The 13,001-nt window shown below is 51.8% G+C and overlaps 1 protein-coding gene across 1 annotated transcript in view; it reads left to right on the forward strand.

Annotated features, from left to right (window-relative positions):
- Positions 1 to 13,001, forward strand: part of GRIK3 (glutamate ionotropic receptor kainate type subunit 3) — a 224,100-nt gene that overhangs the window by 205,318 nt on the left and 5,781 nt on the right. Inside the window, 2 exon segments of the mRNA XM_047728335.1 lie at positions 11,392 to 11,614; positions 12,128 to 12,378. Of these exon segments, the coding sequence (XP_047584291.1) occupies positions 11,392 to 11,614; positions 12,128 to 12,378 (474 nt within the window).

Below are 13,001 nucleotides of genomic sequence, written 5' to 3' on the forward strand. Positions count from 1 at the left end.
GAGAAACCCAGATTCCTGGGCCCCCACCTTCCAGGGTTCAGGTTTAGTAGGTCTGGGACAGGGCCAAGAAAGCAAGTTTCTAGGGAGTTCCAGGTGCTGCTGCTGCCGCTGCTGCTGCTGCCGCTGCTGCTGCTGGTCCCGGGGCCCACCCTGAGAACCTCGGCTCTCATGGTTTATCCAAAATGGTCAGGATTCAGGGACTTGGGGCTGTGGGTCCCTCATCCCTTTATTATTTATTAGTCACTTGGAAGCCTGGGGCCCTGGTTCTGAACCCCCAGCTCTGGTCTCCTTCCAGCTAAGCCTCGGAGGGAAGGACGGAGCCTCCAGCTGGGCCTGATGGAGGAGAGGGGAGAGGAGAGGACCGGGAGGGAAAGCCTCTCCCTCCTGAGCACCAGAGCCCCACCAGCATTCTCCCCTCCCCTGTAACCCTCCTGGAGGGTGGAAGCAGATGTTTAGTGAAGAGGAGAGAGAGAGGAAAGGGGCACCCTCCTATGACATTGCTGCTTCCACCGAGAAGTAGCCAATGTGGCCTTCCTGAGAGGTCACTGTGATGCATTTGGGGCGGATAGAAGCACTGTCATGGGCACGGTAGGAGCTCTCCGGGACCCTGGGTGTGTGTTCATGAGTGTGAGCAGTATGTCAGTATGTGTATGGACATGTGTGTGTATGTCACAGGATAGAATCCACAGAAACATGCATTTAGGTGTGTATGTGTACACACAGGGACCCGTGTGCAAAGTCTGCCCTGTGCGGGGAGGGTGTGTGGTCTTTGTGCTTGGGACAGGAGTATTTGCAAAAATCTACATGTGTGCTAGCAAGCATGTGTGTGTGGGCGTCTCTGTGCTCTGGGCATATGGGTATATGCCTGTGAGTGTACACAGGTTAAATGCATGTGTGCATGGAGACTGTATGTGTGTCTATCTGCCTGAATGTCCCCATGGGTGTATCTAAACAAGTGAATATGGGGGGGATGGGCATCCGTGGGTGTCGTAGCCCATGCATGTATATGTGTATAGCACATGCGTGTGTGTGTGGTGTGTGTGTGTGTGTGGTGTGTGATGGCCCGTGCATGCATTGTTTGCAGGTGTGATGGTTCGGTTCGTGTGGTGCGCACGCACGCTGGTGCGAGTGTGACTGCTCGTGCCTGTCCCCAGGCTGTGGCCCAGCCCTTTGACCTGAGCCAGAGCATCTCATGCATTACACATGAGGCCCATCTCAAGGCAGGGCTCCCGATCAAAGGGAAGCAGCATAAATAAGCCCAGTGCAGGCTCATTGCCGCGGATTGGATGCCCTTGCCTCCCTCCACGCTAAGATGCTCAGATGGCTTCCAGGAGCCTGCTTCCAGCTCCCCACTGAGCTGCTGTCCTCAGTATCAGGCAGCACCTCAGCGGATGCTCCGCCCTCACGCGCCTTCCCTGCAAACAGTGCAAGCAAGGAGGGCAGAGGAGGGACAATGGAGTGCGTCACCCGCTGGGATGTGGGAAAACAGGGCCCCTGCTCACAAGGGCTTCTGGCCAGAATCAGCACTCTTCATCCCGCTGCAGAACCACCCCACTTTCCAGCTCTCCCAATCAGCAGTTAATTTTCCTGGAAGTTCTGGCCACCATGTCTCCGCTTGAATTCAAGTGACGTTCTTCTAGGCCAGGTTCCCTTTCAGGGACCGCAGCAATGGGACCGCTTCATAAGCAGAGAGGGGCTTGAATTTGGGGGATACCTCAGATCATGAGCTACAAGCACGGAACCTGCCAGAAGTTCCTGGACGAGCTTCCTTACTCCCCACCCTCCCCACGCACCCCGGTCCTCCATGCTGGGCTTTCCAGTCATACTTCCCCTCCACTCCCAGCCCTTCTCCCCAGCGAGGTGGTAGCCTCTCATTATCATTTTCTAATTAGAGCTGGAAGGAACCTTGAGGTTAACCTAGAGAAACAGAGAAGGTGGGTGAGCTGCCCATGTATCACACAGCAGATCAGTGGTTGGGAGCATGGATGCAAGGACAGATAATTCCGTGTGCACACGCAGCACCCTTCGCCAACCCATCTAGGGGTTCTGAGGGCTAGTCCTCCCGCAGCCTGTGAGTGGATATGGCACTGGGATTGAAAGGGATCAGCTTCAGAAGTAGCCACAGGATGTCCGGGAGACATTGGCCAGGTCAACGGTCATAGTAATCTTTGTCAGCACTTGACTCGGGGCCAGCCACGTTGGGGCACTTGACCCGCATTCACGCATCTCATCTTCACAACATTGGTTGGCTAGAGACCGTTATTATCACTCATCTCCCTCGACACCTGAGGAAGGTGGGCTCCGAAGGGACCTGATTTCCATGGACTTTCCTGCCATCAACAGCTAGTGAAATGCAGAGCTGGAATTCGAACCCCCGCCGTCTGGCACCGGTGCCCATGCTCTCTGTCCCTGTGTGCCTGTGGCTTCTGGGAAGGAGTCAACCACGGTCTGGGAGTCAGTGGGGGAAGAGCCAAGCCACGCAGCCAGTGCACTGTCGCCCCAACCCGAAGCCGTCCTGCCACCTAGGACGTAGCCACTCGAGGGATTCCGTCCAGTGGCCACCTTCTCTGAATCAAAGGATGAACCAAGAGGTGGGAGGAGCCAAGGGGAGCAGATGCAGGAGGTGTGTTAAGGACAGGAAGCGAGCAGGCTGAGGCCTGAGCATCCTGGAGGGCATGGCAGGGTACCTCGGTCCTGTGGTTAGCGTGTGTTCCTGGCTGGGCTGCAGCCCCTCAGGCAGAGTCCCTGGCTGAGAGGAGAACTCGAGGGAGAGAACCCACTCCATCCAGAGGCAGCGGCGGGAAGGGGGATGTCAGGCTCAGAGGAGGGCGGGCATGGGGGTCAGGTGGACCAGAGCCTCACGCCACCCTGCAGCCTGGAGATGCACAACGTCAGGAGCACCGGTGCTCAAAGGAAATTTCATTTGAAGAGTTGTCGGGGAGCAGCGACATCACAAACAGCGTCTCCTGTGCTGTCCTCCTCCGTTCGGGAAGATAAAAAATTAATTAGGAGATGAAAAGGGAAGTCTTTGAAAGCACTTGTTTGGTTGTAAAAAATATGTAGCAAAATGTAAAGGAGAACATTGGGAAAGTGTGTTCAGTGGGCAGCGTTTGAAGGGGAGAGAGGTCGGAGGATGGCTTCTCAGGATTTAGCCCCCTTCTCTGTTGCAGTGGGGGTGGGGGCCCAATACAGTGGGAGGGACTGTGGGTGAGGGGAGCCCCGCTCAGGGAAGAGACCAGAGCTGGGGCCCAAGGATCCCAGGCTCCCCAGGGCTCCGGCATCATCAAACCCCCCATTCCCTTGTGCAACTTTGTCAGGCCCTAGCGACGGAGCCTGGAAGATGCCTGGAGAGGCCTTCCAGTCCGACACTCCACCTTCTAGGTGCTCGGCAGACTCTTGCCTGAGCAGGAAGACTCACCCCATCTCAGCTTCCAGTTTCTCCTGGCACATCTGCTGGCCAATCCAGCCTTGAACCCCCCGACTTCAAGGAGAAGTAGGACCCCTGAAATGCAGGGACTGGGTAATATTCAGTGCCATGTAGCCTGGCACGGTCAGGTCACACCGGTCTTAAAAGTCAGACCAGGACTTGAGTCCTGGGTGTTGGCTCTGCTGAGTGACTAGGGTAAGTCCCTTTATTTCTCTGAGCCTCAGTTTGTTCCCCTGTATGATACGGATATGGATTCCCACCACACGGCAGTCAGCGAGAGGACCCAGCCCACTGCTGGATGTAAGGTGGTTAGCCCAGTGCCAGGCACACAGGAGCACTCGATTCCCATACCTCTCCAGTTGGTGGACCCAGAAGACTAGGAAGTAGTCTGAACTATTTTCTCTTTTACCCAGTAGTCTCCAGAGGACTTAACTAGAGCACTTTGGAGAGGGACCAACCAGTAGACACCTGGAGAATGTCCCGTCCTCTGAGTCTCTCTAGAGGGAGACCAGGGGCTTTGGAAGGGACCTTGGTGCCTCTCATAGGATGACCATCTACTTCTGCACAGAACTAAAAACTCGGGAGGAGCCCCGAGATCCTCAGAATAAAAGAGACCCCGAGAGGGCAGGCAGAGGGGCAGGGATAGGTGCAGGGCTGGGCCAGGAGTGAGGGGAAGCGACTGAACATTGGAATGACTGCGGACCTTTCTGTGCCTTTCTATGGAATGGGTCTGACAATAGTACCCACCTCGCAGAGTTATCAAGATGGCAAAGTGGGATAATTCGCATAAACAGCTTAACAGAGTCACAGCCGAGCACCTGACACAGAGTACACACTGTAGGAAGTGTTAACCATTCTTGTTGTTTGTTGTTGAAAGTGGTGATACATAGGCCTGCTCAGCCCCCAGACACGGTTTTGGGGACCATACATTGCTTACATTTTCTTATGTGAGTTGCCAGCTTTTTAAAATTGAGAGATTTTTGCATTTTAAAAAATTCATATTTCCAGCTTCTTGAAAATGTGAAGGATCTGGCATCACGGAGCTGCTCTCCCGCTGAGCAACAGTTGTGGAAGCCAAGAGGCAACAGCTTCCCCAGGCTCTCAGAATTCTACTCAGTGATCTCTCCTTCCATATTTATGGCGCCCTCCCCAGCCCCTGTCAACACTACCCAGGCATTCTACTCAGGGCATTGTATCATTTAATTTCTGTAGAAACTCTGTCCTGTAGAAATGATTATGCCCAGTTTCCAAGTGAGAAAACAGAGCCTTTGAGAGAAATAACAATGCCAGCCACTTGTCCTGCACTTCTTAAGGACAGAGCTCTGTGCTCAGCTAATGCCCATTTTACAGATGCAGAAAATGAGGCTCAGAGATGGGATGTCACTGGCCTGCGGTTGCAGAAGGAGCTGACCTTTGAACCCAGGTTGGCATGACACCAGGGTCCGAGTAGCAGAGCTGACCTCTCTGGCTGCTTCCAGCCCCAGCCTGCAGCCCTCACCTCCAGACTCGCCTGCACAGGCCAGTCCGCAGTCCCCACCTGCCCCCGCCCATGCACACACACAAGCCTCAAGGGGCACCTGCCAATAGCAGGCGTTACTGCTGGACTGGAGAGTCGGTGAGTCTGTCCTGGCAAGGTGGGCTGCAAGGGCAGGCAGAGGCAGCAGGCTCAGGGAGGCTGCCGGTCCCCATGGAAATAATCCGAGACATGGTTAACTGCTTGAGTATGTGGATCTGATAAGGCCAAAACCTCCACACCCCGGGATAAGCAAGCCAATTAATTTGAGGAAAAGTCTCCTTTCCACCATGGAAGATACCCAAGGTCTCGCATGGAATCACATTGCCACTGCCTCTCTGCACACATTCCCTGCGATTCAGCTCCCTTTGAAATTGATATATATTTATATATATACCTATATACATTTTTCTTGTACAGAAATGTTAAATTCGCAAGATTAAGTATCTTCAGTTGGGGAAAATCAATTTACTTCTTTGAGGAGGCTGGAATTGAAAGTCGTGAGCCTGAAACTTACTTTCTTGCCAATTTTACTGATAAAAAAAGCCTCTCCATCCTGGCACATCACCCTGTATTGGCTGCTCCAGACGATTCCATTAATTGATTTGGGTGACTGGCCCTGAAGCAATGCTTATTAAGGTTCCCAGTGGAGCTGGGACAGGCAGGATGACTTGGGAGCCACAGATCTGTGGGACTCCGTTCCCTGGAGTGGTGATTAGAGCTCAGTCCAGTGACAGGAACTCAGAACTCTGGTGACTAGGCCTAGGAGTTGGGAGAGGGACCCGAGGCTCCAGGCAGGGCCCTGGCTATATCCCTCCCTGTCTCAGACCAGCGCTGCTAGAGGGGAGATTTTTGGGGCTGTGTTCTAGAATCACAGCATCACTGGAAAACAGGAGGGAACTTAAAGGGAAGCAGCGACCATGAATGGATGTGGTTGAGCATGGGATCCCCAAGATACAGAATATGCACTGTCTGTGGCCATTCTAGGAATGTGGATTTCAGAGCCACCTGCCTAAAGTTGGTGGAGGTGTGACTTTGTTGGCACTAGAGCTGGGAGAGCAGAACCTCTTGGAATCAGCATCACAGCCAGCTTCACACTCTTCTGTCAACTGGCCCGAGCTCTCTGGTGTTCTTCCGTCTTCCTCATGGCATTGCTTCACCCTCTGGATGCTTTTATGTGTCTTCCTCAAAGCCCATCAGCCTCCATAGCTCCCCAACCCCCAAAAGAAATTTCTGTCTCCATTTATGGTGGGGTGTTACTGGAAAGAACCTATGTTTTAATGTCGGAACCCTGTTTCTGCTCAACATGCTTGTGTAAAGGAGGAATGGGGTGTTAGGAAAGGATACAGGGAGGAGTTTGCATCCCTTTCTGAGGCAGAAGTAGTGGGGCAGGGCTTCCTGAGTGGTTCATTTTCGAGTTACTTATGCCAGTGTTTGAGGTTTACTGATGGATGACTGGCTTCATGGGAGAGTGAGTGGGTAAGATGGGTGAAGTGGCCAAGTGGATGGATGGTTAGGTGACTGATAGAAGGGTAAGAGAACAGATAGATGGGTGGTTGGACACATGGATGAATGGATGGATAAATAAGTAAAGGGCTAGATGGATAGTTGAGTAGTTAGTTGAATGAATTAGTGCATAGGTAGTATATGGGTGCGAACATGGATATGACGTATGAGAGGATAGATGGGTGGGTATATGGATGGATGGAGGAATGGAAGGATAGATGGTTGGATGGATGGATGGATGGATGGATGGATGGATGGATGGATGGATAAGTAAAAGCTTAGATGGATAATTGAGAAGTTAGTTGAATCAATTAGTGCGTAGGTAGTATATGGGTGAGAACATGAACATGATGTATGAAAGGATATGGATGGATGGATGGATGGAGGAATGGGATGGATGGATGGATAAATAAGTAAAAGGCTAGGTGGACAGTTGAGTGGTCAGTTGAATGAATTAGTGTGTAAGTAGTGTGTGTAAGTAGTGCACAAGTAGTATGAGAACATGAACATAATGAATGAGAAGATGGACAGATGGATGCACAGATGCATGGTTGGATGGATGCTTGGATAGAAGCAGTATCAGGATAGAAGGCTCCTACCACAGTGAGTCTGGGCAGGAACAATCACAGAGCAAGAAAGTTCTGAAGGATAAATGGAGCCAGAGAAGGAGAGTCTGGGTGGATGCATGGTTGGATGGATGGATGGATGGATGGATGGATGGATGGATGGATGGATAAGTAAAAGGCTAGTTGGACAGTTGAGTGGTCAGTTGAATAAATTAGTGTGTAAGTAATATGTGTAAGTAGTGCGTAAGTAGTATGAGAACATGAACATAATGAATGAGAAGATGGACAGTTGGATGCATGGATGCATGGTTGGATGGATGTTTGGATAGAAGCAGGAGCAGGATAGAAGGTTCCTACTACAGTGAGTCTGGGCAGGAACAGTCACAGAGTGAGAAAGTTCTGAAGGATAAATGGAGCCAGAGAAGGAGAGTCTGGGTGGATGCATGGTTGGATGGATGGATGGATGGATGGATGGATGGATGGATGGATGGATGGATAAGTAAAAGTCTAGATGGATAATTGAGAACTTAGTTGAATGCATTAGTGTGTAGGTAGTGTATGGGTGAGAACATGAACATGATGTATGAAAGAATGTATGGATGGATGGATGGATGGATGGATGGATGGATGGATGGATGGATAAGTAAAAGTCTGGGTGGATAGTTGAGTAGTTAGCTGAATGCATTAGTGTGTAGGTAGTATGTGGGTGAGAACATGAACATGATGAGTAAGAAGATGGGTGGATGGATGGCTGGAAGGTTATATGATATGTGCACTAGAAGATCTAAGGGGAGCCCTGATAGTCTCATCAATCCTTAGTTCCCATTGGAGAATTTGGAAGGCAGGAGAGACTGGGATGGAAAAGGGCTCAGGTGCTGGAGCCACCCATGGGGCCATAGTACTTAGTTGTAGTGACCACGAGGGCTGAGTATCTGAGGAGCATGCGTCCCTGGCACCAGGGAATATTGGACTTGGATGATCTGATTAGAGGAATCATTGGAATCAATTATCTGAAAAACAATCATTTGGGAGCAGAGAAGTAGCTTGTATGTGTACGTGGGTAAGAGAATATACTAGCTACCTCTTGCTGCATAACAGATTACCCAAAACTTAGTGTCTTAAAACAACAGCATTCTGATATCACCAACTGGGTCGGGAAGCGGCACCGCTTAGCTGGGTGCTATGCACAAGGTCTGGGACAGGCTGCAGTCAAGGTATTAGCTAAGCCTGTAGTCATCTCAGGGCTCTGCTTCCGAGCTCGCTCACGTGCTTGTGGACAGCGTTCAGTTCCTCCTGCATGTTGGACCACGGGCTTCAGTTCTCTCTCCCTGTTGGCTGGAGGCATGCCCTCTGTTCCTGGCCATGTGGGCCTCTCCATGGGGTGACTCACAGCACGGTGACCGGGCGCCATCAGAGCAGCCAGTAAGAAGAGCCAGAGAGAGTGTAAGCAAGCGCTGCAGTCTCTTGTAACCTCATCTCAGAAGTGACATCTGATCACTCCTAGGGGGCAGTTAAAAACAAGTCTCTAGACTAGCCCACACTCAAGGGGAGGGGATTACATAAGGGCAGGAGTACCAGGGACAGGCATCATTGGAGCAGGATGGAAAATTGGATAGAAGCTTCCTGCATCTAGGCAGGAACAGTCACAGCGTGAGAAAGGCACTGAGGGATAAAAGGAGCCAGGGAAGGAGAGTCTGGATGTCAAAAATTATCTAGAAAATTATCTAGAAAATGTCTGAGGGGTCAGAAAAGCTGGAAATCCAGAATGTTTTTAAAAGCAAGAGTAGTATATGAGGGAGAGGAGATGCAATATGGGGGGTTGAGGGGGTAGGAGAAGAGTAAATGAAACAAGATGGGATTGGGAGGGAGACAAACCATAAGTGACTCTTAATCTCACAAAACAAACTGAGGGTTGATGGGGGGAGGGGGTTGGGAGAGGGGGGTGGGGTTATGGATATTGGGGAGGGTATGTGCTATGGTGAGTGCTGTGAAGTGTGTAAACCTGGCGATTCGCAGACCTGTACCCCTGGGGATAAAAATATATGTTTATGGGGCGCCTGGGTGGCTCAGTGGGTTAAGCCGCTGCCTTCGGCTCAGGTCATGATATCAGGGTCCTGAGATCGAGTCCCACATCGGGCTCTCTGCTCAGCAAGAAGCCTGCTTCCCTCTCTCTCTCTCTCTCTCTCTGCCTTCCTCTCCATCTACTTGTGATCTCTCTCTGTCAAATAAATATATATATATATATATATGTTTATAAAGCTGTAAAAAAAAAAAATGAAAAAAGAAAGGATGAATACCCAAGTTTTGTAGCAACATGGATGGGACTGGAAGAGATTATGCTGAGTGAAATAAGTCAAGCAGAGAGAGTCAATTATCATATGGTTTCACTTATTTGTGGAGCATAACAAATAGCATGGAGGACAAGGGGAGATGGAGAGGAGAAGGGAGTTGAGGGAAATTGGAAGGGGAGGTGAACCATGAGAGACTATGGACTCTGAAAAACGATCTGAGAATTTTGAAGGGGTGGGGGGTGGGAGGTTGGGGGCACCAGGTGGTGGGTATTGTAGAGGGCACGGATTGCATGGAGCACTGGGTGTGGTGCAAAAATAATGAATACTGTTATGCTGAAAAAATGAAAAAATTTAAAAAAAAAAAAAGCAAGAGTAGTTAGTGGGGGGAGCATGTCCGGGGCTAGAGGAGGAGCTGGGCTGGGAAGAGTAGCTGTCAAGAAGGAGTAGCTGGCAAGCAGAGGTTTGACGGTAAGACCTAAAGAGGCAGGAGTAACCGGTGGTAGACTAGTTGGACACAGACCTGGCAGAAAGTAGGATGAGAAGAGGGAGGAGCTGGAAGCATCTGAGCTCTTACAGACCTTCAGCTTCGAGACAGATAAATTTGCAGGTGGGACAGTAGCTGCTTGTCTGTGAAGGTGCCCCAAACCCAGAGGAGGCATCACTGGCCCTTGATGGATTCTGGGTCCTGATAAAATTCCAACTGGGATCTTACCTGCTGCTTCAGGGCTCCCTGCTCCCCCAGTCATGCCTGGGTCTCCAGGAGCCAGTTTTAGAGAGGACAACCCTTAGAGAGCTTAGTAAAAGATTCTATGGGTGAGGGTGAATTGTTGAAGCTTAGAGAGCTGAGAAGACCCTGGAGAATAGTAGATACACTTTCCTCCTGGCCACTGCCCCCACCACCGGGACTCCTGGCAGACACAGCTTCTTCCCCATCCCCTACCCATCCCCCAGCCCTGCACCATCCTGTTCAACACATCCATGCTGTCACGCACACCGGAGCTGGGCCGGGTGCCAGTCAGACAGGCTGACATCACAGACAGGCATAGCTAGACTTGGAAGCAGCCGGGTACAATGGGGCCTGCAGAGCCACCTGCTCCCCTGGGATCTGTGGGGACAGGGTCATTCCCTGCTGGGAGCAGGTAGCTGGCTGGCTATCATTTCCAGAGAAATCTCATGAATGCCATACACCCTCACTTGTCCCTGTCCCAGCCCCAACACCTCTGAGTCTCCCCAGCCAGGCAGAACATGCCCAGCAGCCCACCCCCTAAGCCTCATCTTACAGTTCTGCTCATCCAGCAGTGCCCAGCCCAGGATGCTTTGGGGACAATCACAGTAAGGAGATAAGGGGCCTGCAGACCACGTGCTGTGACAGCCCCCACTTCTCACCTCTCTTGTTAATGAAGTCCAATAGAGAAAAACGTTTGTCTTCCCTTGGAACACAGTACACGGGATGGGCCCTTCTTTGGTTGAAGTGGGAGTGGGGTCCCAGAACCCACCGAGCTTTGCCTTCATTGGCATCCACCTCTCCCTTTCTATGCTCACAGTTTCCTGGGAGGCAGTGCAGCTAAATGGTTGGGAACATGAGCTCTAGAACCAGATGGCCTGGGTTGGAAGCCTAACTTTGCTACTTAGTGTCTGAGTAAACCTCGGGTGAGTGACTTAGCCATGGCTTCAGTTTCCATAAAATGGAGCTAAGGGTAATCCCCCAGCTGCTATGATTGTTGTGAAGAATCAGGGAGTTAATGAAAATAAAGTTCTTAGAACAAGGCCAGCACATGGAAACCTTTAACAAATGTTAGAGAAAGAAAGAGAATGCAATTTTTTTTTTTTAATCAGTCTGAAAACCACCATGCCATGGCAAAGAGCCAGGGGTGTCTGAATCCTGGCTTCATCCCTTACCAACTGTGTGTTTTGGGATTTCCCCTCCCAGGGCCTCAGTTTCCACAGCTGAGCCAGGGGTGGCCTTCCCTCCCTCAGAGGGTTGGAGACAGAGATTGGTGACCAGAGCCCTGTTAAGTGGGGTGTGGGGTGCTTGGCACCCTGGTGTCCTCAGTGACCATGTGCATCACCCTTCCCCTCATGGCCCAGAAATCCAAGATCTCCACCTTTGAGAAGATGTGGGCCTTCATGAGCAGCAAGCCATCGGCACTGGTGAAGAACAATGAGGAGGGCATCCAGAGGACCCTGACAGCCGACTACGCCCTGCTCATGGAGTCCACGACCATCGAGTACGTCACCCAGAGGAACTGCAACCTTACCCAGATCGGGGGCCTCATCGACTCCAAGGGCTACGGCATTGGCACGCCCATGGGTGAGCAAGGGGCTGCGGGCAGGTGGGGAGATTGGGGGACAGAGGATGGCCGGGGCCCCCACAGCCACTCATGCACACCGTCTCCTGCTCCCTCTCCCAGCTCATCCCACTGAGCCTCAAAATGTGGCATCTCTTCAACCCAGAGACAAAGGAGTAGAGTCACAACCTTGAGAGATCAGCCTGGGCCTAAGCAGTGGAGATCTGAGGCCAACACAGAGATGGGGGGGTCAGTTCAGAAGTCATGCCTGCTCTCTCTGACCTCACCCCTGCTGATGCAGCCCCAACACACAGAGCCTTCCAGGGGCTGATGGAGACAGGGACTCCTAGACAAGATTCCCCACCCCCAATTAGGACCTTGCTCTCACCCAGACACCATACAAAGATTCAAAGAGGGGCCTTTGGGAGCTATTGGAGAGGTGAGTGAGGGTGGCCGGCGCTGTCCAGGGTGCTGGTAGGGGCACATGCGCAGGGACTGAATGCCCTTGCCAGCCAGACCCCCGCTCCCCCACTCAGGCTCCCCGTACCGGGACAAGATCACCATCGCCATCCTGCAGCTTCAGGAGGAAGACAAGCTGCACATCATGAAGGAGAAGTGGTGGAGAGGCAGCGGGTGTCCTGAGGAGGAGAACAAAGAGGCCAGTGCCCTGGGTATCCAGAAGATTGGAGGCATCTTCATCGTCCTGGCCGCCGGGCTGGTCCTGTCCGTGCTGGTGGCTGTGGGCGAGTTTGTGTACAAGCTCCGCAAAACAGCAGAGCGAGAGCAGGTAAGCCTCAAGAACTGGAGCCCACGTGGGGAAGGGAGGGAGTGGGGAAAACAGGGCGTGAGCCGGGGGCCCACCTCCCAGGCACACGTGGTGTCGGAGCCCACCCTGCCTCTGCTCCAGCAGGAGGGCTGCCTGCCACACCTTTGCTCCAACTCTGAGCACACATTCCCGCCACTGTGGCTCCAGGCCAGGCCAAAACCCCTCCTCTCCAGCTGGCCCATGCCACAGCTTCTACTCTGGTCTTCCTGCCTCATCTACCCCATACGCTCCCCAAACACAGCCAGTGCCCTGATTAACACTTCATTCAAACCATGCCAGTCCCCTGCACAAAACCCTTCAGGGTAATTGTTGAAGCTGGGTGACGGTTACGTGGGGGTTCATTATACAGCTCTCTCTACTTCTGCATATAGTTGGAAATTTCCATAATCAAAAGTTTAAAAAAAGAAAGGAATGTTAAGAGGTCTGGCCCAAGCATCCAGACGGTAGAACTCTACTCAACCCATCTGATTAATTCCAGTGTGGTTGAGCGGTGGTTCTGGGTCCTGGTAGCAAATTAGAATCACAGGGAGAGAGTTTTTTAAGTGCTAATGCCCTGACCTCACGCCCAGAGACCGTTTTAATTG

The sequence above is a fragment of the Lutra lutra genome, chromosome 4 (assembly GCF_902655055.1).
Source record: "Lutra lutra chromosome 4, mLutLut1.2, whole genome shotgun sequence".
Taxonomy (NCBI): Eukaryota; Metazoa; Chordata; class Mammalia; order Carnivora; family Mustelidae; genus Lutra; species Lutra lutra.